The sequence below is a fragment of the Tenrec ecaudatus genome, chromosome 1 (assembly GCF_050624435.1).
Source record: "Tenrec ecaudatus isolate mTenEca1 chromosome 1, mTenEca1.hap1, whole genome shotgun sequence".
Lineage (NCBI taxonomy): Eukaryota > Metazoa > Chordata > Mammalia > Afrosoricida > Tenrecidae > Tenrec > Tenrec ecaudatus.
The window spans coordinates 54,857,514-54,883,509 of NC_134530.1; the positions used below are offsets into that span (position 1 = coordinate 54,857,514).

Here is a 25,996-nt window from a genome sequence, read left to right on the forward strand (position 1 = left end):
ATCATGTTCAGCAACATTAGTTACATCTTGGTGACCTTGTAAATGATGTCCTGGTTGTTCCCTTTCCGGGGCTCTATTGTCCCTACTCCCTTTTGGTCTCATAGGTTCTCAGACTCCCTGCCAGTGTGTCAATTCTTACTCCGGGTAGAACTTCCCCTGTGGGTTTCCCAGACTGTAACTCTTTCTGGGAGCAGAAGGTCTTGTCTTTCTCATTGTGGGAGACTGGTGGTTTCAAGCGGCTGACCTTGAATTAGCAGCCCAATGTGTAAGCAGGGCTTCCCCATATAGACTGAAGCCCCCAAACTAAACTCACTGCCACGGAGTCTATACTGACTCCTAAGACAGGGTAAACCCCCCGAGGTTTTCCAAACTGTAGAAAGCCTTATCTTTTCCCCTTGGAGTAGCTTGTGGTTTCAAACCGTTGAGCTTGCAGGTAGCTGAGGAATGCGGAACTGCTCCACCACCAGGGCTGCCCCACGTAAACTAAGGGGCTTCAAAACGTTGTGAGACAATTGGATGACAAGTTCTCCCACCCGAGGCAGGCACCAAAGAATGTTTCTGTGAGTGTGAAGCTTTTCTCGACTTTTTACAGCAATGGCCACATCCCAGTTTTGTACTTCTGCGACTGACTAATTTCAGGTTCATCCACGTTCAGAGCTGCCATTCCACAATTAACTGGCTCATGGGGAAATGCGCGCATTAATCATCGCCAGACCACGTGACTGCTGAATTAGCCATGCACTGAAGCTTGTTAGAACGGAGATAATTGCTAAAGTTGTCCACTTCTCATTTTCTCTTCTCTGCTGCTTGTTTGGAAAGGGGGGCAGTAAAAGCAAAAGACTGTTGAACTTCATTATGCTTCTCATAACAAAGAAATACAAGTGCAAAACAGAGCAGACAGTGGAATTTCCCACGCACTTTTGGAAGCCCCTCGTACGTTTTTTCGGCAGTAACTCTGTCCAGGTCTCCATCGAGGTAGTCCTGGTCAGCACCTCTGTATGGAGTCCGAGCAGCAGGGTCCGCGGGGTCAGTTGGAGGGGTCCATTCTCTGCTCCCAGGGCTGACGGAATCGGGAGGTCTCCAACATTCCAAATCCTCGTTTCGGACCGAGGCAGAATTCTGGGCCTGAATGGGGTCGGGTCCCGGGGCTCTCGCGGTCGCGGGCGTCCCGGGTGTCTCTCCCCCACGCCCCGCCCAGCACACCTGCCCCAAAGCCCCGCCCGAAAGCGGCGCGTGACGTGGGCAGGTGGGGCGGGGCGGGGCGGGGCCAGCCGGGGCGCCCCGAGTCGGCGGGATCCCAGGCCCTCGCCTCGCGCCGCGCCCGCGTCCGCGCCCCCCGCGCCCCCCGCGCCGCCGGCATGGGAGCCTGCCTGGGAGCCTGCTCCCTGCTCAGCTGCGTGAGTCCCGCCCGCGCCCGGCCCCGCGCCGCCGCCGCCTTCTTCCCACGCCCGCACTTTCTCTTGGAACCTTCCTCCAAACTTGTCTGCCGGGGCGCCCCCAGTCCCCGCTCCCGCCTCCTAACCCCCCTGGCCGCGTCCCCAACTCGAGGCCCCCGGGTTCCCGGCCCCCGTCCCCTGGGCCCTCCGGCGCCCCGGGCAGCTGGTGTCGGGGCTCGGGTTACTGCGGGAGCGGGGAGGGCGGGGGGGGGGCGGGGAATGGCCCTGGCCAGCGCCCTCCCGGGGACTCCCGGGGACCGAGGCCCGGAGCTGTCGCTGTCCCCTCCCCGCCGCTCCACCTCTCCCAACTTGGAGTCGGCGGAGTGCGTCTTTTGGGGCGGCCCGCCCGGGCGCGCTCTTTGTGTAGCCCCCCAGCCCGGACCCTCTGAGCCCCGATCCTTCCCTCTCCCTCCCGCGGGCGGCCCGCGCCCCTCTCCGGGGCTCCCGGGGACCTTGGGTGTACGTCTGAGATCCACTCTGCCCCCTCGCTGGTCCGACTGTTTTTCTTTGTTTGTTGCCGCCCCGTCTGTCATTGTCTTTCTCTGTGGTTCTGTGCCTGTCAGTCCGGCTGTCTGTCACTGTACATCCCTTGTTCAGTGGGGTTCACACAAACTTAGACACTTCCCCAGCCAGCCAGCCCCAAAGCTCCCCTCCCATCCCACTGGAGCCTAAGCTGAGGGAGGGGCAGGAAGGAAGCCCCCATCTGGCCTTTATCTGCCACCCTTGGGTGAAGTTGGTGTAGGCCCAAGGACCACCTGGGCCAACATTGGGTTGGGGGTCCAGGAGTTTGGGCAGTGTTGGAGTGTGGGGGTTTCTAGGTGGCCTGGGGTGGAGGGATGCAGGCCTCGCTCAGGGGCTGCAGCCAGCACTGGGAAGGAGGGGCTTTGGGCAGACAGTGGGGTGGGAGCCCCCCTCTCCGCTCACTTTTCCCAGACTCCCAGCCCCCTCTCCTTTTCCTGTTCCCCTCATTAAATCCGTCTGAGGTTCTGTCAGGCAGCCCCTCCTCCAGGCCTGCACACAAAGAGGAGCAAGGAGAGGGGGTCTGAGGAGAGGGGGTCGGCTGGCTGCTGACTCTTAGGGCCTGCTTTTCTTTGTCCCTGGTTTGTGTGTGCTTCAGCAGGGCAAAGCTGGGGATTTCCTGAACAGTCAGTTCTGAGACAGGCTCCTTGTGGAGTGGGCCTGGGACAGGCCATTTGTCTTCGGGTAACCCCGAGTGTATGTGGTATAGGAGGCTGACCCCAAGCTGGTCCCTGAATCCATCCATCCACACCAAGACAAGGTCCGTGCTAGCCAGAAAGGCTTGCTTCCTGGTGGCAGGAAAGCTTCCTCCTCCCACTTGACCAGATTTCTATCTGGTGGAGCCCCTGGGGTGGGGATTTGAGGGCCTGTGCCTCTGTCCCCCATTTGTAACTGGGGAGTCAACAGCGCCTGGCCCATAAGTAAGGGACACACATGCCCCATGGAGTAAGGGGCATAAATGGTCCGGTGTCCAGCCGGCTTCAGGCATGGAGGGAGTGCTCACACATGCTCGGGAGCTCTTGTTACTTACTACTCTCATCTGAGAAAGGAGGGTGGAGAACGAATTCCCACTGGAGGCATGTAGTCATACACTGGCCTCTGAGTCACCATGCAGCCGCTCACATCCTCAGTTTACAGATGCTGAAACCTGGGCGCAGAGAACTTAGCTGATTTGTCTAAGGATGCACAGTGGGGGTCTGGGGGGACTCTATCCCCACTCTCCCTTGCCCCAAATCAAAACCCACTGCCATAGAGTAGATTCTGACCCCTAGTGACCCCCTACAGGGCTTCCCAGGCTGTATCAGGATTTAAATGGGATCTGTCCACACCTCCCCTCCCCCACTCTCTGGGTACCAGAGGGACTGGGCTGGTCCAGGGTAGAATGGGGAAATAGCTCAGTATCTACTACGGGTGAGGGGATTTGCCCTGCCTGGTGCCGTTCAGTGCCCTCCCCTTGGGGTCCTGGGCCCTGACACTGGATTCCTACTGTGCCACCAACCCACTTTGACTCATTCTACAATGCCGTTTACTGCATCCGGAGACCGGCCCACTGCTGTAGTCAGCCCTCCCCCCTGTCCTTTCCCTTACCTCACGGCACCACCTCCCCTGGGCAGTTCATCTACTTCCATGTCTCAGATGAAAACACTGGATCAGAGAGGGCCGCTGATTTCCTCACCGCGGCATGGTCCTGCGGGCTGCGGTTGAGCACTACTGGGCACGGTTCCTTTGGAGATTTGCCTCAGAGGAATGACCCATAGAAGGTTCCCTGGCATCTTCAGGGGTATCCTTTTGGGGTCCATAGCTCAATGGGGAACGAATGCTTCTGTACCTTTCTCACCATAGCCTGTGCATTGGCTCACTGTGCCGCTGCGTCAGCATTGGACTAGGGTGGAGGTGACCCCGGCTGTGGGTGGGAAGGTAAGGTGGACCCTTTCAGGATGGGAGCCACCAGGCAGGCCAGGTCAGGGCCAGCTCGGGGGTCAGTCTTGGGTATGAGTTGAAAGGTACCTTGTCAGACCTGTCAGCTGCGTGGTCATGGGCAGTCCCTTGGTGTCGCAGATCCTCTGCTTCCTGGTCTGTGAAGTGGAGGTAACAGGCCGTGTGAGGCTGAAGTAGGACTGAGACCACCAACATGCACAGCAGGTAGCTGACGTGTGGTGGGCACTCTGGAGACCCCAAGTGGTATTCCATTGGAGACCACGGAGGAGGAAGTGGCTGGGCTGGTGGAAGCCAGAGCTGTCTGACCACAGAGCTTGGGCCCTAAGCCACTTCACTGTCTTGTCCCGGAAGCTCTTTCTATAGGTGAGGAAACGGAGCCCCACAGAAGGGAGAAGGGACTTGCCTAATGTCGTACTGCAGGCTAGTGGCCCGCCAGGCCAAGGACCTGGTGTGTTAAGAAATCCAGGGACACTTGTGTATAAGAAAGAGCTTTATATAAAGAGTAATTGTACATTATGAAAACATCCCAGCCCGGTCCAGATAAGTCTATAAGTTCGGTATTAGCTCATATGTCCAATACCAATCTATAAAATCCTCTTCAGACTCATGAAATACATACAATGATGCCAAATTCAGGAAGATCACAGGCCTGGTGGTGGGAAGTCTTTTGGATCCAGTGGTGTGGTAAGCATCTCAGCGCTGCCAGGGGTCTCCATGTGGCTCCTCCAGCTCAGGACACTAGTGTCGTTGTTCCATGTGTCTTGTCAGCTGCAGTATCTCCCAGGGAGCGAGCCTGCATCCTGCCTCCAGTGAGCTATTTATCTCCTTAGCACCTCCAAATGAGGTCATCAAGCTTGACCTGATTGACAGGCTAAACTCCACCCCTTCACTCGCAAGTCTCAAATTGACAACATTGGGATTCTTGGCACAGCCCTGGGAAAGGAAGGGTGCATTGAGTAGCTTGGGGGCAGTCTCTTCCCTCATTGTCTAATCCTGGGGGTTCAACCACTCATGAGGTTGCTCCTGAAGTCTGCACGGGGCATCCCATCCTTACCTGGACCAGCTGTGTTAGCAAAATATCTCTAAACTGTGAGCCCAGCCCTCAGCTCCTCCCACCCATTGGCCACCCATGAGTGGTTCTAACAAGTGGCCCGAGGAGCAACCAGGAAGGAGTCCTTTTGGCTCTGTGACAGCCTGTGCCAACCAAGCCAAACCACCCACAGGCCCAGAGCCACCTAGCAACGGGGCCATCTGGCCATGGGCGGTGGTGAGCTCCTTAGAACTGGCAGTACACAGGCAGCAGAGGGAGGCTGGGGGGGCCGTCTTCCTGATGATTCTTCAGTGGCTGACGGCCTACTCTACCTTCTAGGACTTCTCCAGGGGACACCTCAGCCACAGAGAGCATCCTGTGGCTTCCACTTCTCACCCCCACCCCGCCCCCCCACTCACGTCTACACACACACCCTGAAGGCTCCGTGTTTGTTCTGGTGGGGAGAGAGGGAGCAGGCTCCCAGGCAGCCTCGGTGGTTTACATTAGAGTATCAGCACCAGGCGGTCTTCCCTGCCTCTGTGCCTCCCGGGGAGGATGTGGGCCACCACTGCCCCCCCCGCTGCTGGACTCTGAAGTTTCTCGAGAGTCCAATAAGCTCGTAAGTGCTTTGGGTCTACATTCATTTTCAATTTAAGATCTTTAACTTCCTGTACATATAAAATCAACCTAATCGAGGTTGGATTTTCACAAAATTAAACACACCCATTTTAAGGGCTGAAGGAGCCCGGGTGGTGTAGCAGGTACGAGTTGGGTGGTGATCTGCATGGTCAGAAGTTCGAAACTACCAGCAGTTCCTCAGGAGAAACGCTGGACTTTCTACTTCCGTAAACAGTTTACCATCTCAGAAACCCACAGGGGGTTGTTATGAGGCAGCCTTGACTCGATGATAGTTTAAATTTTTTTAAGGGCTACTCAGGTCCCTGTTATAGGAGCCCTGGGATGTATTGATGGGCATGTAGTTATTTCTCCTGTTATTTCCCTGTTGTGTGCAGTGCTACATGTGAACATCCATGTCTAAGTGTGTCTGTGCATACTCAGATCCACGCTTAACCTCCGAGGTCTGGTTGGCTGTGGGAAGAGTTCCTGTAGGAGGGGTCCCCCCAGAGGGGGCAGAGTGAAGGGGTCAAAGTGTGCAAACACTTCCTACTGGAAGTGCCTGGGAGCTGGGGTGTGTTTTGCTCTCTTGGACCTGGTCCTCCTGGCTGCCAGCCAGCCCTCAAATTGGTTGAGGTTTCAGCACTCAGGCGCGCTTGGATTCTGATCTCCAAGAACTAGAATAAGAGGCCCAGCTTCCAGCTTTGCCTACCCTCAAATGGGCCACACGGAGCTGGTAACAAGCTGAGTCAGGGCTTGACCAACTTGCCTAGGCGCCTGGTTCTGGGAAGCAGTATCTGTTGGCTTTCCTTGGTTTCTTATGTCCCTGGAGGGGTTGCGTTTATATTGGGGTGTTGTGGAATGAAGCGTTTATCCTTGGGGTGTTATGGAATGAAGTGAGACAGCCCTCAGCGAGTTAGTGGTCCAGGAGGTAGCCTTGCTCTGCGGACAGAGTCTGGCCTTTGGCACAGACTGACCTGGAGTTTGACGCCCAGCTCCTCAGTTTACTTGCCGCATGCCCTTGGCCATGTCACCACCTCTTTGGGCCTCAGTTTTCCCATCTAGAAACGGGAGACTGCAACAGCACTTCTCAGCGTCAACTGCTCACCACAGTGCCCGGAACCGAGTAGCCCTGGATAAATCTCAGCTGTCACTGTTATTACTTGGCATTGCTATTGACTTGGTGGGTGACCTCTGACATGCGTCTCACCCCTCTGGCCTCAGTGTCCTGATCTGCAAAAGGGGAATGATAGCCTGCTCCGTCTGATGCTCCTATGGCTATAGGCTAGTTTTCTGGTGGCCTTGGCTCATTCCCTCAACTCCCAGAGGTGGCCGTGGGCAGGAGGCAGGGCTTGAGGTCAGGGCCTGCAAGCTGAAAGGACTGGCTTTGATTTAAGCCATGTGAAAAATCTCATCCGACGTTTCTTAGAGCATCCTGTTGTGCCTGGCTTTGTGGGAGACAGAGAGATGGGTAAGGAGGGGCTCCGGGACCCGCTCCAGGCTGGGGGAGCAGTAAGAGGGAGACAGCGGCAGCTGCAGCCCAAGGGAGACTGTGCTGTGTCCCTTGGGACCAGTCCCCAGCGAAGGCTGTGGGCTTTCAGAGGAACCAGGGGCCTTCTACATTGCTCTCCACAAAGCTGGTTTTTTAAAATATGTGAAACTGTTCCGGTCACACTGCTGGCTTAGAACTCCAGAGGGCCACCTGATGCTGTGAACATGAAGCCAGGGTTCTTCATGTGGCTGCCAGGCCCTGTCTCTGTGTTCCTACCTGGGCCAGCCTGTCTGCTCATGAGGCTTTGGTCTTAAGAGCCTTCTTCCCACCCCTCAAATGCCCTCAGCTCCTGCCCACCGCAGAGCCTCTTCCCATTCTGTTTTATCTCCCAGAACTCTCTTCTTTATTTTATTTCCTTTAAAAATCATTTTATTAGGGCCTCATACTACTCTTTTCACAATCCGTACATACATCATTTGTGTCCAGCACATTAGTACATATGTTGCCATCATCAGTCTTAAAACACCTGCTTTCTACTTGAGCCCTTGGCATCTGCTCCTCATTTTTCTCCCTCCCTCCCTGCTCCCCCTCCCCCTGAACACTTGATAATTTATACATTGTTATTATTTTATCATATCTTCTTTATTTTATTTTCAGTGGCATATGCACTTTATTCAAGGAGGTTGTTTTTGGAGACATAGAGTGGATAGTAACAACAGCTATGATCTATATATCTACATCATAGGTTCATAAGCTAATTGGGCTACTGCCTCCTTATCAGAAAAAAGTTACTTGACGCCACTGCTGCTGCCCAGAGATGTAAAACTTTTGTGCTACGGTCCATCATCTTGGATAAAATGTAGGCGTCTGCTTGGGCAGCCTCCCGGGACCATCCCAGCACCCCCCGCCCTCCACCCACCAGGATGTTGCCCACTATGGGGAAACACCTATCTATCTATCTATCTATCTATCTATCTATCTATCTATCTATCTATCTATCTATCTATCTATCCATCCATCCATCCATCTACCTATCCATCCATCTGTCACTTATCTTTCTAGCTCATAATTCAGAAAACAATCCTACAAGTTGACCTTATAGATATGTCTACTTTATTTATTTATTTGGTGTACCTGCTTTACTAATGACTACACAGAGGTTTATAAAGGTAATTATTGGGCCCAGGGTCAAGTGTCAGAATCCCAAACCAAGATTTCCCAGTGGCATCCCTGGGGTAGACGTGGGCGGAGTGGGGTCCTGTTGTAGGAATCAGTGAATTAGGATTTGCTTCATAAACCTTCATTCGATTCACAATAAAACAGTTTTGCTTTTGTTGTTTTTAAAGCAGACTGTGGCTACTCTGGGTTCCAAGTCCATACCTGAGGGAGAGAGGAGCCCAAAGTGAACGTGATGGCTGGGTTTCCAAGCGTCTTCTCCAGCCCTCCGGACACCCCAAGCCAGTGGCCACAGAGTTGGCCCTGACTCCCGGCTGGCAGGCGGGCGACCCCCCTCTGTGTCAGAGAGAGCAAGGGGCTGCTGTTTTCTTTTTCTCAGCAAGCTTTACTGTGATTTGGTTGGAAGTTTACAGAGCAATTGTCTTCCACGCCACCTTTATACTCATCTTGTTTCACGACAGGTTGCCCTCCATACCTGTAACAACCTTCTTCCCCCCTGGTTTCTTTTCCCACTGGTCCTTCTTCCCTAACCATTCCTGCCTTTGGAGCCTTGTCTCTGGCTCACCAACGGTTGATTGTTCTAATGACCCGTAGCTCTCTATGCTTCTGCTGAAAGCTGAGCGGCTGCCCCAGGGCCCCCATCCTGGGAGGGTTCCATTAGAGGAGGACACCTGCTCTTTGTGGTTTTGAGTTGGTTCCACGTTGCCCTGCCTGCTCGAACCTGGACCCCTTGTGATCGCTTTCCGTGTGGTTACCAGTGGTGGCTGGGGACCACCCCGTTCACCTGCTCTCTGGGGTGCGGACACTGGTCCCCACAATCCCGTGGAACAATTATTTCCAGGCCTCTTTGGTTCTCTGCTTTGTTCCACACGGAGAGAGACCAGTCGTTGCGCCCTAGAGTTTTTCTGGAATATTCTTGCCTCCCAGTTTTTGGTAGGACACCTGCCTCCTTGTTCTTAGCTCTCAGGAGAAATTTTCCTTCTTCCAGGGAGCGGCATGGCCCCTGGCGTGGCCCCCCCTTAAACTAGAGCCACTCTCCCGACAGTGCTCTAGTTTGTTTACTATCTTTCCTGCTCCAGAGGGTGGGGGCTTGGTCTCTGTTCCCAGACTCTTAAGCACCCCGCTGAAGACTTGGGGCGGAGAGAGGGGAGGTAGTTTGCTCAGAGGCTGGGCTGTGGAGCCACATCCAGCTGTGAATGGCAGGGAGTGGGGGGTGGCTCCGGGGGTCGGTGTCAACAGGTTCACAATGATTTCAGCCTGCTGGAGGGATCCGACTAACATCAGTTTGGGTTGGGGGAGATTCCGACCTAGAGAGGCAAAGAGTTGACCGCCACCTGCTGCCCAAGGCTGGTATAGCACTCCTGGGTTTCATCGCAGGGTGGGCGCAATGGCAGGGAGTTTGATTTGGAACAAAGCAGACACAGGTTCCTGCCCTCCTGGAATTTGCATTCTATAGTACAATCTAAAGTGTGTCATATGACTTAAAGTCCACTTTCCATTTGGTGTTGAATTTATAAATTTTAAACAACTGCCCTGTGAGAAATAGGTGCCCTTTATAATTCCCATCTTATAGAGTAGTGGCCTTTTCATACAGTTCCTCATGTTGTGGTGACCCCCAACCATAAAATTATGCTCATTGCTTCTTCATACCTGTAATTTTGCTACTATTATGAATCAGAATGTAAATATCTGACATGCAGGATGTATTTTCATTGTTACAAATTGAACATCATTAAAGCACAGTGATGATCATAAAAACAATATGTGATCATAGATTGTGAAATATTTCTTTATTTTTAAATTGTTTTATTAGGGATTCATACAACTCTTATCAGAATCTATACATACATCAATTGTGTAAAGCACATTTGTACATTCATTGACCTCATCATTCTCAAAACAGTTGCTTTCCACTTAAGCCCCTGGCATCAACTCCTCATTTTTCCCCTTCCTCCCCGCTCCCTCCTCCCTCATGAACCCTTGATAATTTATAAATTATTATTTTGTCATATCTTGCCCTGTCAAACATCTCCCTTCACCCACTTTCTGCTGTCCGTCCTCCAGGGAAGAGGTCACATGTAGATCCTTGTAATCGGTTCCCCCTTTCCAAGCTACCCTCCTGCCCTGGATTCCCTTTGTTTCCAGTTCCTATCTATACCAATGTACATCCTCTGTTATAGCCAGACTTGCAAGGTAGAATTGGGATCGTGATAGTGGCGGGGGTGGGGACGGGCGCAGGGGGAAGAAGCATTTAGGAACTAGAGGAAAGTTGTATTTTTCATCGTTGCTACATCACACCCTGTCTGGCTCATCTCCTCCCCAAGACCCCTCTCCAAGGGGATCTCCAGTGGCTGACAAATGGGCTCTGGGTCTCCACTCCGCACTCCCCGCCTCATTCACTATGGTAAGATTTTTTGTTCTGATGATGTCTGATATCTGATCCCTTCAACACTTCGTGATTGCACGGGCTGGTGTGCTTCTTCCATGTGGGCTTTGTTTTTTCTGAGCTAGATGGCCGCTTGTTTACCTTCAAGCCTTTAAGACTCCAGACGCTGTATCTTTTGATAGCCGGGCACCATCAGCTTTCTTCACCACATTTGCTTATGCACACATTTGTCTTCAGCAATTGTATCATGGAGGTGAGCACACAATGATATGATTTTTCTTTCTTTGATGTCTGATAACTGATCCCTTTGGCACCGTGATCACACAGGCTGGTGTGCTTCTTCCTGTGGGCTTTGTTGCTTCTGAGCTAGATGGCCGCTTGTTTACCTTCAAGCCTTTAAGACCCCAGATGCTATATCTTTTGATAGCCGGGCACCATCAGCTTTCTTCACCACATTTGCTTATGCACCCGCTTTGTCTTCAGCGGTTGTGTCGTGAAGGTGAGCATCATAGAATGCCAATTTTATAGAAGAAAGTATTCTTGCATTGAGGGAGTACTTGAGTGGAGGCCCAATGTCCTTCTGCTACCTTAATACTAAACCTATAAATATATGCACATAGATCTATTTCCCCATCCTCATATATAAATATATTTGCCTATGTATGTGTGTTTATCTAGACCTCTATAAATGCCCTTTGCCTCCCAGCTCTTTCCTCTACTTCCCTTGACTTTCCTCCTGTCCCATTATCATGCTCAGTCCCCACCAGGGTTTCAGCAATTCCTCTTGGTTACATTACCCTTGATCATGCCCTACCAGGCCTCCCACACCCTCCTCACCCCCAATTTGGATCACTTGTTGTTCCCTTGTCCCTGGGTTTGTTAACACCACTTCTTTTCCCCCACCTCCCTCTCTCCCCTGTCCCCCTGGAACTGTCGGTCGTGTTGTTTTCTCCTCCAGATTGTTCATCCAGCCTATCTTATTAGGCAGACCTGCGGAGATAACAACACGCACAAAAACAAGACAGAGCAAAAATATACAACAAAACAACAACAGACCAATGACAAAAAGACAAAACAAAACACCAAAAAGAAAAGCTTGTAGTTAGTTCAAGGATCATTTGTTGACCTTTAGGAGTGTTTTCCAGTCCAGCCTGTTGGGGCACCACACCCTGGCCCCCAAATCTACCTTCAGCATTCCTTGGGGACCTCGCTGCTCCATTTCCTTGCTGTTCTGTTGCACCCTTTAGTGTTTTGCCTCGATATGGTGGGATCAGATTGGGCATAATTCCCACACTGTGTCTCCGGTGTTGTCCTCTGTAGGGCTATGAGTCAGTGAGGGGTGTCGTGTCTCATAGTGGGGCTGGCCATGTGGTCTTCTCTTTGGGCAGACTGCTCTAATTGGGGTCATCGTCCTCAAGGCCTGGTGGGCCAGGGTGTGCTCAACTCTCTCCTCCTCCCCCTTCATCAGCACCCATGTGCTCCAATCAGATATTTCCCTCTCCCGGAGCTACAGATTAAATGCCTTCTTTTGAAATAAATTCTTCTGGGGGGAGGGGCAGGTGTCCACTTAGTAGTTGGGATTGGGGCCTGCCCCACAGAAATTTATTTCTAATGACAAATCAATGAAATTTTGTCTTGGAGCATGGTGCAGCATAGGTAACAGTCTTCACGCCGGGTACTCGCAGGTGGGCGTACCTGCATGTGGGTGGACGGATAGAGGAGCGGGGTCTCAGTTCCTAAGACCAGTGGAAATATGTGTTTTCCCATGGTCTTAGGCGACCCCTGGGAAATGGTAGTTCAACCCCCAAAGGGGTCGACACCCACAGGTTGAGAACTGCTGTTATAGAGGAAGGAAGAGGTTCAGAGAGGCTGAGGGATTTGTCCAAGGTCACGCAGCTAACTAGTGGTTTGGTTTTGAACCAATTTGTTTCCACCAAGTCAGACTCTCCATTCCCTGCTCAAGTTCTGAGCCAGGACACGCCCGAGAGAGCTGTGTGGCCTGGTGATTTCAAGGACTGTGTGACCTAACCTCTCTGAGGCTTGGTTTCCTCAGTCTTCCCTCCCTCCTCTACCTGGGCTTGAGGGTTGAAGTCTGGGGGAGATTTGGGGACATCTGTGGGCAGGTGGTGGTGGGTGCTGCGAAGGCCTGCCGACTAGCCCCAGTGCCCTGCCCTCCCTGCAGGCTTCCTGCCTCTGTGGCTCTGCCCCCTGCATCCTGTGCGGCTGCTGCCCTGCCACCCGCAACTCCACCATCAGCCGCCTCCTCTTCACCACCTTCCTCTTCCTGGGGGTGCTGGTGTCCATCATCATGCTGAGCCCTGGCGTGGAGAGTCAGCTGCACAAGGTGAGGGAGTGGGGCTGGGCTGGGAGGCCTGTCTCCAGGAGGGGACTCATTCCGGTGCCCCAGGCCTTAGGGGGCAAGCGAATCAACTTGGTGTGGGCCAGCCTAGGGAACTGGTCTAACCAATCAGTGCCTCCTTGTTCTTTGTGTAGAGCAGTGGTCTCAACCTTCCTCATGTTGCGACCCTTTAATACAGTTCAAGTGGTGGTGACCCCCAACCATAAACATTATTTTCGTTGCTACTTCATCATTGTCATTTTGCTACTGTTATGAATTAGGCTACCCCTGCGAATGGGTCGTTTGACCCCCAAAGGGGTCTGGACCCACAGGTAGAGAACTGCTGGTGTAGAGCCTGGGGCTAAGCAGCTCTGTGAGGCCTGACCTTGGGTGTCTGTTCACTTGGAAATACAGAGGAAGGAGGGTCAGGACCAGCAGGAGGGTGTGGGGTGTGTGGAAGGCACATTGCCTCCAAGAATAACTGCCTCCTTTTGCCATGAGACCTGAAGAACTAGATGGTGCCCGGCTATCATGACTCCATATTTTGATCAAAGATCGTGGAGGATCGTAATCCACAGAGGGCAGATGCAGAGCAGGGTTTTAATACTCATGGACTCCAGACTGTCTGGAGCCTCGAAGGGTGGATGAACTCCCCACATTTGCCCCGAGGTCCTCTTGAATCCCTCAGCCAAGAATGATCCCCTGGAGTCTTCTTAAAACCTAACACAGGTTTCGCCGAGTAATAGACTGCAGGCTTGTCCGGAGCAGGGAACACTGGGCGAGGAAGCAAACTGATAGCAGCCACTGGACGGGAAGATGAGACAGGAACCTTAGTGGGCCAGTGAGTTTCTGCCCACGAGGGAGAACAACTCAGAAAAGAGGGGGACATGGACACAGCACTCCAAGACTAACCAGTGTCCCGAATGAGAAGCGGCCGAGTTTGTTTGCTGCGCCTGTTCTCAACTGCACCACGAGAAAACTTTAGGAAAAAACAACCCCCCCCCCAACCCCAAACACACACACACACACACACACACACACACACACACACACTCTGAGGCGGGAGGGAGCGGTGGTTGGCATGAACAGCTGTCCCCAATCCAAGGCCAGTGACAGGCGTGCCTCATTAGGGGAGGAGGATCTTAGAACCTTGCTCGAGAACTTGGGTCTCTTCTGAACCGTGGGACAATTGGAAAATCTTAGTAATCTTTATGGCCTCGGGCCACCAGCCAGAGGCTGCGCTCCCCCCTCAATCCTCAAGCCCTGTTTGAGATTCCTGACTCCCCACTTCCCGGGTGGGGTGCTGCAGACCCAGGGGACCGCTAGGCAGAGGCTTGGCAACAGTGAGTGGGAACCAGTGCTGCCTGGGCTCTGTTAGCGACTCTCAGACCTCACCACGGAGACGGGGGCAGCTTAGGGGACTCTGAGCCATGAGGGTGTGCTGTCCCCAGCAGACTTGGTGGCAGTCGAGTGCCAGGCCTTCTGAGGCTACCCTTTCTGTCAAGTGCCTTACCTTTTGGACCACTCAGGGCCTGCAGATGCCGCCACCGTAGAGGATGACGGTTGTGGGCACTGTTTCGCCCAGCACCTCAGGGGATCCGGATGTGATAGGTTCAGACAGGGGCTTGCGGTCTTGAGGTCATGGGGCTGGAAATGGGACACCCACAGTAACACAGTGGAGGGATGGGAGGGGCCTGGGCCGAGGGGGTTCGGGTTCCCAAGGAGACACGGGGCCTGTGTGGGGCGGGGCCTTCAGGCCACTTAGCTCACTCTGTCTCCACAGCTGCCCTGGGTGTGTGAAGAGGGTGCCCAGAACCCCATCCTACAGGGACACATCGACTGTGGCTCCCTGCTCGGCCACCGTGCCGTCTACCGAATGTGCTTCGCCACGGCCGCCTTCTTCTTCCTGTTCAGCCTGCTCATGATCTGTGTGCGCAGCAGCCGGGATCCCCGGGCTGCCATCCAAAATGGGTGAGGAACCCCCAGGCTCAGGAGCCCCCGGAGCCAGGGGGCTGCAGCACAGGGCTCAGGCAGCTCAGGATGGAGGCCGGAGAAGGGCAGCGACTTGCCTAAGGCCACAGTTGGGGCGGAGCCCTGGTGACCACCCCACCCCTGCTCTGGCCCCTCCCTCCGCTCCTGTTCACTGCTGCCGGGCTCTGCGCTGGGTGTGGGGGCCCTAGATGGCTCCCGTGAAGCTCAGTCCTCCGTGCCCCTCCCTCCGCTCCTGCCGCAGGTTTTGGTTCTTTAAGTTCCTGGTCTTCGTGGGCATCACTGTGGGCGCCTTCTACATCCCGGACGGCCCCTTCCCCAAAAGTAGGTGGACTTGCACGGGGCAGGGAAGTAGGGTTCCCAGCCCGGGGGGCTGCCAGCTGTGTCTCTTGCCCCCTACCCACGAGATAACACTAGTGGCCCCCGCTGTTGGGCTTCCTGGCACCTCGGGGTGGGGTGGGGGATGGGCCCTGCCTTGACCGCTTTTCATGGCAGACGACTGGTCAATGATCACACGCGTGTGCCAGCAAGGCGACCCTGGGCGTGGGCCCGCCCCCAGCGCGGACTGCCCCTCCCCTCACTGTCCCTCCCCGCACCCCACCCCCCCCCCGCCCCCGCAGTCTGGTTCTACTTCGGCGTCGTGGGCTCCTTCCTCTTCATCATCATGCAGCTGGTGCTGCTGGTGGACTTCGCGCACTCCTGGAACCAGCAATGGCTGTGCAAGGCCGAGGAGTGCGACTCGCGCGCCTGGTACGCAGGTCAGTATGGCCTGCCCGCCCCGGGGGGGTGGGGGGGGGAGGCCCTCGCACGTGCGCATGCGCGCACTGGGCCTGGGAGGTTTCTGGGAGTCAGACTGGGACCTGGGGGCGTCCTGAGCAGCCCCCTGTGTCCCAGGAAGTGGGAGGGGCTGAGGCAGCTGGTGCTGAGGGTCAGAGGAGAGGGGGGCCATCTTGCTCACCAGGTCCAGTGAGCATGTCTGGTGAGTCCCGGGTACTGATGGAAAGCCTGGCAGTTCAGGAGTGGGGGTCGGTGGGGGTGTTGGGAGGGGGAGTGGTACTCAGACCTGATTTCAGTGACACTCGTTGGGTCATTGGGCCTCAGCGCCAGAAAGTCTTCAGCAGACCGCCGAGCACCTCTGTTGTTCGGTGCTGTGCGCAGGGTTAGACTGGCAGCTGCCAAACCCGGATGGCAGAGGAGTGCCTCCCACGGGCATCCCTGGGCTGCCATATTTCCAGCCCGCCAGGCCTTCCTGCGACCAAGCCACCAACCTTTGTTGGCAGTCGAGCGCTTAACTGCTGTGCCACCAGGCCTCCTGCCACCCACCTAGCTCCAGTGACTGTGACTCCCCTGCTTCTTTGAACGGGTGCCTTAATTACAAGCAGGCGCCCTGGTGGCACAGTGGTTATGCACTGGGCTGCCAACTGCAAGGTGCACTTTCCCAAACCACTCTGAGGGAGAAAGTCGGCCTTTCTACCCCTAACGAGTCCCAGCCTGGGAAACCCACAGGGGCAGTTCCTCCCCGTCTGCCGTCTGTCCTACAGTTTAGAGTTATTTATAGCAAAGGGGCCCTTCTGGTTCCTGGGGCCAGGGGTGGGGTGTTGGTGAATGGCTGAAGGGGAAACAACACTGAAGGCAGGCGAGGAAACTGAGACTGGGAGGGGGGACTGCCTTTCAACTCAGTGCCGGCTGACACCCCTCTCCCCCCCTAGGTCTCTTCTTCTTCACCTTCCTCTTCTACGCGCTGTCCATTGCAGCGGTGGCACTGCTCTTCATCTACTACACGCAGCCCGGCACCTGCCACGAGGGCAAGGTCTTCATCAGCCTCAACCTCACCTTCTGCGTCTGCGTCTCCATCATCGCTGTCCTGCCCAAGGTCCAGGTGAGCCCTCCCGGTCCTGCCCCGCCCCGTGGGTGGGGCCCTTGGGGGAACTGAGGGGTCCTGGGCAGGGGCTCTCAGTCACGGAGACTCGGGCTCACAGACTGGGCTCCCCAGACCACCCCTGTGGGTCAGAGCCCGGGCCTGCACACCTGCATGCTGAGTGTCTCTGGGAAAGTGGCTGCACCTCTCTGTGCCCGTCTCGTCTCCATGTAAAGTGGGGAGAATACCTCCTATGCTGTTAGCGAGGCCCTTAGAACAGGCTTGGCGTCTAGCCAGCCTGCAGCCCGTTAGCGGCTGCAACCATTGATCGGTACAGAGCTGCCTTTGCTGTTTCTGTGGGAGCCAGGAGACCGTGATGGGAGTCACTGAGGACTTTGGGTGGTGGTATCTGCCCCCAGACCTTTGGGGGTGGTGGGTGGAGGCTCCTGCATTTAGTTTTGCTCAGAAAGCCCCTGTGAATCATGTGCCCCTCACAGTTTGGAATCTCAGCCCACCGTGGGTTTCTAAGATGGCTTCAGTAGATCCATTTCCCAGTGGGAACGATGAGGCCCAGAGAGGGCGATGCTCCCCCTTTAGGTCACACAGCAAGCTGTGGCCATTCACGAATGGTCTCTTGAGCACACCTCTTTCTGGATGTGGCGGGACAGCCGCGAGGAAGAGGAGGAGACATACCAATAGCTAACAGTTGACGGTTTCGGAAGCCCACGGGGCCACTTCTGCCTGGTCCTCGAGGGTAGCTATGAGACAGCGTGGACTCAATGGCAACGAACTTGGTTTGGTTTTGTCATCATGGCTGGTGGCATCCAAGCTGCTCCTCGGGGAGAAAGGCGGGCTTCCGACTCCTGTAAAGAGTGACAGTCTCAGGAACTCACAGACTGTCACACACTGTCCCGTGGGGCTACTATGGTGCAGAATTGACTCCTTGGCAGCGAGTCTCTGCTGTATGCCACTTGATTCTTATACCCTGGTCCCCGGAGGCTGAGAGCAGGGAAGCAGCTTTGCTGGAGGTTGCTGGGCGAGAAAGGGCAGAAGGGAGGGAGCTGGGCCTTGAACCCAGATCTCGTGCTCTTAACCAGAGATGAGATTTACAGTTGTAAGAGGTGATGGGGCGAGGGCCAGGGACTGGACAGGCCATCTGAGAGTATGACAAGAAGATGGGGTGGTGTGGGGTCTGGAGAATAAGAGGGTTTGCACTAAACATAGAGGCTGCTGTAGTCAGGCTTTGGGGCCGAGCCTCCTCCTTGGGAGGCCTACATGCTAGAGTGGGGTGGCCTGGCTGGCCCTGAGGTGGGAGGTGGGGAGGGGGCACCCCGTGGCCCGAATGCAGCAGGGGGAGTGTGGGGCCGAATCCTGTGGAGATGGAGGGAGAGGGGTGCCCCGAGGGGCATTAGAATAATTATAACTCTCCCTCTGGGTGGCAAGGTGGGTAGTAATGACCTGGTTGGTTTGGTGTGTTTTCCCAAGGTGATAGGCAGGTAGCCCTGTGTGTGTGTGTGTGTGTGTGTGTGTGTGTGTGATTTTCTGAGATCCCCTGCCCTGGCTGGGAGTGAGTGGGCTGGATGGTGATGGGGAGGGGTGCACTGGGCCTGGTAGGTGTTTTACCGGGAACTTCCTCTTTGCAGGACGCTCAGCCAAACTCGGGCCTGCTGCAGGCCTCGGTCATCACGCTGTACACCATGTTTGTCACCTGGTTGGCCCTGTCCAGTGTGCCAGGCAAGTCCTGGGGGTGGGGAGGTATTTCCAGTCGGGAACAAGCCCTGGCCATATTTCTGGACCAGCAGTGGTCTGTCGGGGAGGAGCTGGGGCCCACACAGGGTACAGAGCCATCTACCTTTGGTTCTTTCTGAAATTCAGTCCTTCAAGGAGACAGACTCCTGAAGCTCTCTGAGCACTGGCTGGTAAATGAGCTTCCCTTCTTTGGGGCTGGCTTTCGGTCCCACCTCAGGGCGCCCTGGTCCCTTAGGCAGACTTAGGCTCACGGAGGCTGTGTTCCCTCCCCTAGACCAGAAATGCAACCCCCACCTACCGACCCATTTTGGCAATGAGACGATCCTGGCAGATCCTGTGAGTTACGTGACCCAGTGGTGGGACGCCCCCAGCATCGTGGGGCTCATAATCTTCATCCTGTGCACCTTTTTCATCAGGTATGCTGGGGCCCAGAGCTAGCAGGATGGGGACCCTAACACCAACCAAGTTGGAAGGCATCCTCCACTAGCTGCATGGCCACCCCACGTGGTGTGCTGGTGGGGAAACGGAGCCCGCAGAGAGTACGCTGGGAGTCGGGAGCAGAGGCTGGCTGGGGTGTGTCAGTAACTACCTCATTGGGGCGTTGGAGGGTTAGGGGTGAGCTAATGGGTGTAAAGCACTTCTAAAGGCGCATGGTGAGTACTACTTGCCACTGCGGGCTACCGCAGCTGGGGATCTATATGGGAGCAGAAAGCCTCATCTTTCTCCGGAGCAGCAGCTGGTGGGTGTGAACTGCTGACCTTGTGGTTAGCAGCCTGAGGTGTTACCCACGACACCCCCAAGGTTCCTTATGGCCCGTAGCAGGTGCTGTGTGAGTGTTCGCTATTACGTCAAGCCACAGAACATGTGTGCAGCCGGGTGGAGTGTGTGTGCCTGTCTGGCGAGAGTCACTGGATGATAAAACGAAGCATAAGTTCACCTCCTCTGGCTCACAGGACTCAGACATGCCCTCCGTCTTTTCTGACATCGGCCATTCCTCTCACAGCCCTCCACGTTCCTGCTGGATTGGCCAGGTCGCTGCAGTGGCCACACAGATGGTACTCACCATGACAGTGCTTAAGAGGGATGTGAACAGGTTACAATTCAGGGGAGAAATGCATGCTCACGACAGAGCGGCTCAGTCAGGACAGTGTCTTCTCTGCTGTGCCCATAGGCAGCCTCTCTGCACGTCAGCCTCTCGACCTGGCTCCTGCCTGCTCAGGCATTTTACAGAGCTCTTTGAGGGTTGCCAATAAATGCCCAGAGGGCATGCCATGCTGCCATAAGCTCAGCCTGGAGGCATCCAGCTCCAGCCCCGTGGGTCAGCAAACGCAGCTCTCCCAGTTAGGGCCTGGGGGCACCCCACTCCACAAGCCAACCTCCTGCCCCAAAGCACCCAGCTTCATTTGCTCTGTGGCCTGGAAGTTCACTGCTCGGCCTCGGAACTTTGCTGCTGGTTCTGTTGCTGCGGTTGCACCTCTGGTGTCACACCTGTCTCCTGGATCCAGGACATTCACTGCACAGGGACCTCAGGGTCCGAAGGACACACCACACTCCTCAGTCTTCCCTTTTGCTGGTAGTGAGATCCCTTCTCTGCTGCCCTCGTGGCTCATTTTATAGCCAGGAGGATGGTGCTCTCAGATCGACTCTGTTACCATCAGCTAAATCATTCTCCCCCACCCTCTTATCCAGACCCCGCAGGAAACACAGGCCATTTGGTGGGCGTAGCAAAGGCCGGGCCCCTAGGAGCCACTTTAAATAGTTCGCTGCCTTGCAGTCCCTTGCACTCTGGCAGAACCATTGTCCATTGTCCTGCACCTGTCTTACCCAGTCACCCATCCTGGGCAGCCCTTTTCCTAAGCGCAGCACACCTGCCTCCAGGCTCATGATCTAGGGCAGGGGTCCTCAAACTAACACCTGCGGGCCGCCGAGGACATTTATCCAGCCTGCCAGGTGTTTTTGCCCTGTTTTTTTTTAATTTCAACATAAGATACGTGCAGTGTGCATAGGAATTTGTTCATAGTTTTTTTTTTTAAACTATAGTCCGGCCCTCTAATGGGTCTGAGGGACAATGAACTGGGCCCCTGTGTAAAAAGTTTGAGGACCCCTGGTCTAAGGCCTTGGGGTCTGTTCACATCTTGTTTTGTAATCGCCGTTACCAAGACGTTCTCTCCAAGTCAAGGCTGTGCAGCTCACAAACCTCTCTCTTCTTTGTCGCCTCGCTTGATTGTTTTTTTCATTTTTTTAATTGGGAAAGACCCGTATTCGCTCCATTTTACAGATGAGCTGTGAGCGGGCAGTGAGCAAACACGTCCTCACCGCCCTCTCTCTGTTTCTCCCCGTCCCACCCTGCAGCTGTGCTTCCTGATGCCCCATACTCACCCACCCTGCGCACTGTGGTTCCCGGGACAGTCCCTTCTGGGAGCCCACGAGTGCCCGTTTATTCTGGGCAGAGTTCTTAAAATACAGGACACAGAAGCCTAAACAGCTGCATGAGGGCAGGTCCACTGATGCCCAAGCTCTAAATCCGGTCCGCCTGGGCTCCCATGCGGTAGATGCCAGCGTACGTTGGCTGGTTGGAAGGAAGTTGGTTCTGCTCACCTGGCAAAGGCGTCAGCTGGGTGATTTTAAAGGGCGATTTCTTCACTTAGTGGGGTGCAGTTGGATCCCAAGTCTTCCTCTCCTGTTTTTTTTAAAACACAAGTTGTTTGTTCAGAGTTGTATACGCTTAACTCGTATGTCTCGCTATTACGCAGCACGTTGGCCCCAGTCCTTCCCGGTTCAGTCATGGCCAGTGAAGTGACACTGGGGTGGACCCACGCAGGTAGACTGTGGGTGAACTGGAGTGATGGGCAGAATGGGGGATCATGGCTGCAATCACGCTCGCTCTTGGGAAGCAAGGACAGGCGTGTGCTGCATGCCGTTGTAAGGCCCCGGCCTGGGTGGAGCCTCTGCACAACAGAACCGAACACCGCTCGGTGCTGCGGCAGCCTCGCAATCGTTCTGCCCGAGCCCATTGACTCTGGCAGTCTCCTCCCCATGTACTGCTGCAGCCGTTGTTGGATGATCGTGAGCAAAATGTCCCGTGGGTGCGACATCACCGAGGCTGTGCTGTAGCTTGAGCCTTCTGTTGAGTCACCATTCTCAGGAATGGGCACACATAGGGATCTCTTCCAGTCAGTGGGCCAGGCAGCTGTCTTCCAAGTTTCCTGGCCTAGACCAGCGAGTGCTTCCCGTGCGACTTCAGCTTGCTGGACCATTGCAATGGATAGTCCCTGAATTCCAGGGTCTTGGCCATTGATCGGCAGGCACCAGGCTCCTGCAAGGCCTCACACCTCCCCTCCCGTGCTCGGGCTGCCCACTGTAATTTTCTCAGCCCGACTTGCCGCTCTGCTTTGCCCAACTTGTGGAAATCCAGGGCTGCTCTGATTTTCCTTGACCACCGAACTGGCCTGCAACTCTGTTCTCAATCCTCTAAAACCTCACGGCCTCGTTGGAGAAAAGCTGTGACATACCATTGTCGTTACTGGTGTTACTGTGTTTCACATCAGTCGGAAGGAAGGGAGAGTAATTGACGAAAGATCAAACAGGAAGGCTTAACAGTAGTAGGAAATGAGCATGATTAATTATAAACACTGCTAATTAATGAGCGCCTGGGATGGTGCCTGGCCGTGGTAGGTCCTCAGTAAGCATTTGTGGAAATGGCCAGTGGACAGTCTTAATAACACTGACTCTTGCTGTAGGCTGTGCTCTGTGCTGCGTCGGGTGCAGGGCTCTTTGCCCGAATGATCCCATTTAATCCCGACCGCAACCTTCGCAGGGAGACAGCAGTATCCCCGAGTTTACCAATGAAGCCCGAGAGGTGGTGTCTTGCCAAGGTCACGCTGGGGTTGGGGCAGAGTTGAGAGGCCAGGCCAGGCCCTCTTCACCAGGTCACCAGCCTCCACAAATGTGGGAGCCTCCTGGCCTGGGGTGTGGCCAATGCCATGCCTCCTGGGCCCCTGTGTGCCCACCTCGGGGCCAGCAGTCCCAACCGGCTGCTCTGCTCTCATCCCCGCCCTTGTCCCCACTGCAGTCTGCGCTCCTCAGACCACCGGCAAGTGAACACCCTTATGCAGACGGAAGCGTGCCCGCCCATGCTGGAGGCCACCCAGGAGCAGCAGGTGATCAGCGAGGGCAGGGCCTTTGACAACGAGCAAGATGGTGTGACCTACAACTACTCCTTCTTCCACTTCTGCATGGTCCTCGCCTCCCTGCACATCATGATGACGCTCACCAACTGGTACAGGTGTGTGCACCTGGCTGGGCGCGGCGAGCCTCGGGGACTAGGTGGGCATGCCACACACCCCTCTCTTCTCCCTGGCTCTGAGTTTTCCTGTGATGCTGAGCCAGGCCTGTGGGTGAAGTGCTTTTCAGGGGCCCACCACAAAGCCTCCCCCACGTCCATCCCCCACTTGCCCTCTGACACCTTCTCTATTCAGCTCCTGGCCCTTCACTAGGTGACCGAAAGGTGGGCCACAGGCCGTGAGGCTGGGCCTTTGCTGGGCACACGGGGTGTATGGGATCAGGAATGGCGGTCGGGGTCATGGGGTCAGATGTGGGTCGGAAGAAGGTTTGAATTAGTGTGTGGCAGTCAGCTCAGTCACAGGACCCCAAATCGAAGTTATGAGGCACAGAATGGGGCTGAGATTAGGGCTGTCTCAAGCCAGGAAGTTAGTTATTTGGCTAACATGGGGCTGAGTCGGCCAGAAAGCCTGGGTTGAAATATAAAATTCAAAGGGTTAAACTCAAGACAACCAGGCCAGACTAGGGTCACAGGGTCCAGGGTCAGAATTGAGATGGAGGGTACCAGAAAAGGGGTCAGGGCTAGGGTCACATGACCAAGGATGAGCTCAAAGTGAGAGGCCATGACTAAGGGCTGGAGTTCCAGGAGCTGAGGTCACAAGACTGGAAGCACAAGGTCAGGGAGCAGGACTGAGGTCATGAAGCCTGCATTGACTCGAATCGAGGACCAGGGTCACAGTTGGAGTTGGGGTCAGGAGCCAGTTTTGCGATACCAGGGCACGGGCTATGCCCAGGGCCACAAGGTCAAGGGCCAGGACTGAGGGACAGAGTTGCCTGAGAGGAGGACGGGCCACAGGGCTGCTGTTGTGTGGTGGTGGCTGACTCCTGGTGACCTCAGAGGACAGACTCAAGCTGCCCCGGAAGGTCTCGGTCTCCTTGGCCAAGATCTCGATGGGAGCAGAGCGCCAGACCTCTTTTCCTGTGGAGCTGCCGGGAGGCTTCAAACCAACAGCCTTTCCACTCGTAGCTGAGCACGTCACCACCGCACAACCAGGGCTGCTGGGTAGGAGCCAGCCCTGCAGTCGGGGGTCGCCGCTGTGGTCATCAGGTCACAGCCTGAGGGCCGGCTCGGGGGTGCTGATGGTGTGTTGCAGGCCCAGCGAGACCCAGAAAATGATCAGCACATGGACGGCGGTGTGGGTGAAGATTTGCGCCAGCTGGGCGGGGCTGCTGCTCTACCTGTGGACCCTGGTCGCCCCCCTGCTCCTGCCCAACCGAGACTTCAGCTGAGGCAGCCGCTAAAGCCCACTCCCTGGTGCCTGGGGGCTTGCTGACAGCCAGCCTTCTCTTCCTCCTCTGCCTCCACCTTCCGGGCTCGCCCCTGTGCCGGGCCCTCTCCCCTCTTAGTGCCTTTGCTGGGAGGAGGACCAGGCATATGGCCTGAGTACCCTCTCCGGCTGCCCCCAGACCCATGGAGCTGCCTCTCCCCCTTGCTCCTCATCACTCACATTCACCCATTTTGGGGAAAAAGTTCTCCTTGTTCTCAGGCTCCCCAGAGGAGGGGGCTGAAGGGGAGGGCTACTCAGAGTGTGGGGAGCACTTACATGGCTGGGTGGCCGTCCTGAGACCCAGGAACCTGACCACACCCCGAGGGGGCCCATCCCTATGGAACTCCGTGCCTTATCAAGTCTCTAAGACTTTGCCCAGTATCAAGCCCATGTGTGTGCCTTCCCGTGTATGTTCTCTGCGCCCTCGCCCTCTGGGCGGGGCCCTGGGCTGAGCTTTTTCCCACCTGAGGCCAGGCCAAGGTGGGGTCTGGGGATGGCATGTCAGGAGTGAGGGGCCAGAAGGCCTGCTGGGCATGAGGGAGGTGGAGTCTGGTGCTGCTGTGGCCCTCGGGGCTCCCAGAGTGTGTGGTCCCCCAGGGAGAACCCTCACTGGACACCTTGTCCGGCGGAGAACACCCTCCACCCCCGGGAACCTGGCTGGGCTTTTGGCCCGAGCCACTGATTTACAGTGAGACCTTGGGCAAAGGACATCCTTCATCTGACCTTGCTTTGCCCCTTAGTTGAATAAAGACCCTGAGTGTACAACAGTTAAGTCTGCTTCCCTGCCGAGTCTCAACAGTGCTCACGAGCTCTGGGCCGTCCTTGCAGAAGAACGACCTGGGCCGGGCTTTTTGACCATTCCCCGATGTGTGCAAGTGCACACCAGGCCCAGATCCACTCATGTGCACGCCTGCACACATGCTGCACACACCCAGGTGGGTACGTACACACACGTCATGTGGGCACACACCAAATACATAGATGCCTATGTAGCCAAGCAAATAACAACACAGATGTCTGTACACGTTGGCACACACACGTGCACACATAGCAGATGCACATACGTGGAAACTCATGCACATGAACACCTCCCCCTGTGCTAGTCTGGGTAGACTAGATAAACAAATTCATAAGCACATATGTATATAAGGGAGAGGTTTATATACAAGAGCACTTGAATATTGAGAAAACATCCCAGCCCAGTCCAGATCAAGTCCCTAAGTCTGATGTTAGCCCATATGTCTGACACCAATCTATAAAGTCCTCTTCAGACTCACGAAACACATGCAATGAAGCCAAATGCAGGACGATCACAAGCTAGTGGGTAGAAAGTCTTGGGGTCCAGGGGTGTTGTAAACATCTCAGCGCTGGCAGGGGTCTGTCTGTGGCTCTCTGCCTTCTGAGGTCTGGTTGCGGCCATGCCTTGTCTTCTGCAATGTCTCCCAGGGAGGGAGTAGCTACTTCAGGGAGTAACAGAGAGGAAGTAGCAGATTTCCCAGAATCCTCAGGAGGAGGCCATGCCCACACAGAAGTCTCATTGGCCATCTCCAGGTTGACAGCCTAGACTCCACCCTTATACTCTTAATCCTTAAATTGACCCCAGAGTAGGTGACTACCACACCCCAGGACATGCGTGCTTACGTGCAGTGTTGCCACGTCACTCAGCCTCCCTTCACACCCCCTTACCTGCTTTCCTGCACCACTGAGGCTGGAAGGCGGAAGCATATTTTCCAGACTCCCTTTCTGGGAGAGCTTGGGCTCTCCCTTCATCGCAGCCCTCTGTGACCTCTGGAAGGGGGGTGAGGGAATTGGTGGGGTGCCCCGCTCGTGTCTGGGCGCCGGCTTCGTGAGGTTTGGGGGG

The 25,996-nt window shown here is 55.3% G+C and overlaps 1 protein-coding gene across 1 annotated transcript; it reads left to right on the forward strand.

Annotated features, from left to right (window-relative positions):
* Nucleotides 1-1,276: 1,276 nt before the first annotated feature.
* SERINC2 (serine incorporator 2) lies at nt 1,277-24,892 on the forward strand. The gene is made up of 10 exons (XM_075538844.1): nt 1,277-1,397; nt 12,775-12,936; nt 14,714-14,901; nt 15,164-15,243; nt 15,540-15,677; nt 16,629-16,798; nt 18,421-18,511; nt 18,801-18,942; nt 22,599-22,811; nt 23,962-24,892. Exons 1-10 carry the CDS (start codon nt 1,359-1,361, stop codon nt 24,095-24,097), a joined length of 1,359 nt encoding a protein of 452 aa, XP_075394959.1. The 5' UTR covers nt 1,277-1,358; the 3' UTR covers nt 24,098-24,892.
* The last annotated feature ends 1,104 nt before the right edge of the window (nt 24,893-25,996 follow it).

Coding starts and splice junctions, on each gene's coding strand:
- SERINC2 (XM_075538844.1), top strand. CDS start 1,359: ATGGGAGCCTGCCTGGGAGCCTGCTCCCTGCTCAGCTGC. Junction 14,902..15,163: donor CGGGCTGCCATCCAAAATGG/GTGAGGAACCCC, acceptor CTCCTGCCGCAG/GTTTTGGTTCTTTAAGTTCC. Junction 15,244..15,539: donor GGACGGCCCCTTCCCCAAAA/GTAGGTGGACTT, acceptor CCGCCCCCGCAG/TCTGGTTCTACTTCGGCGTC.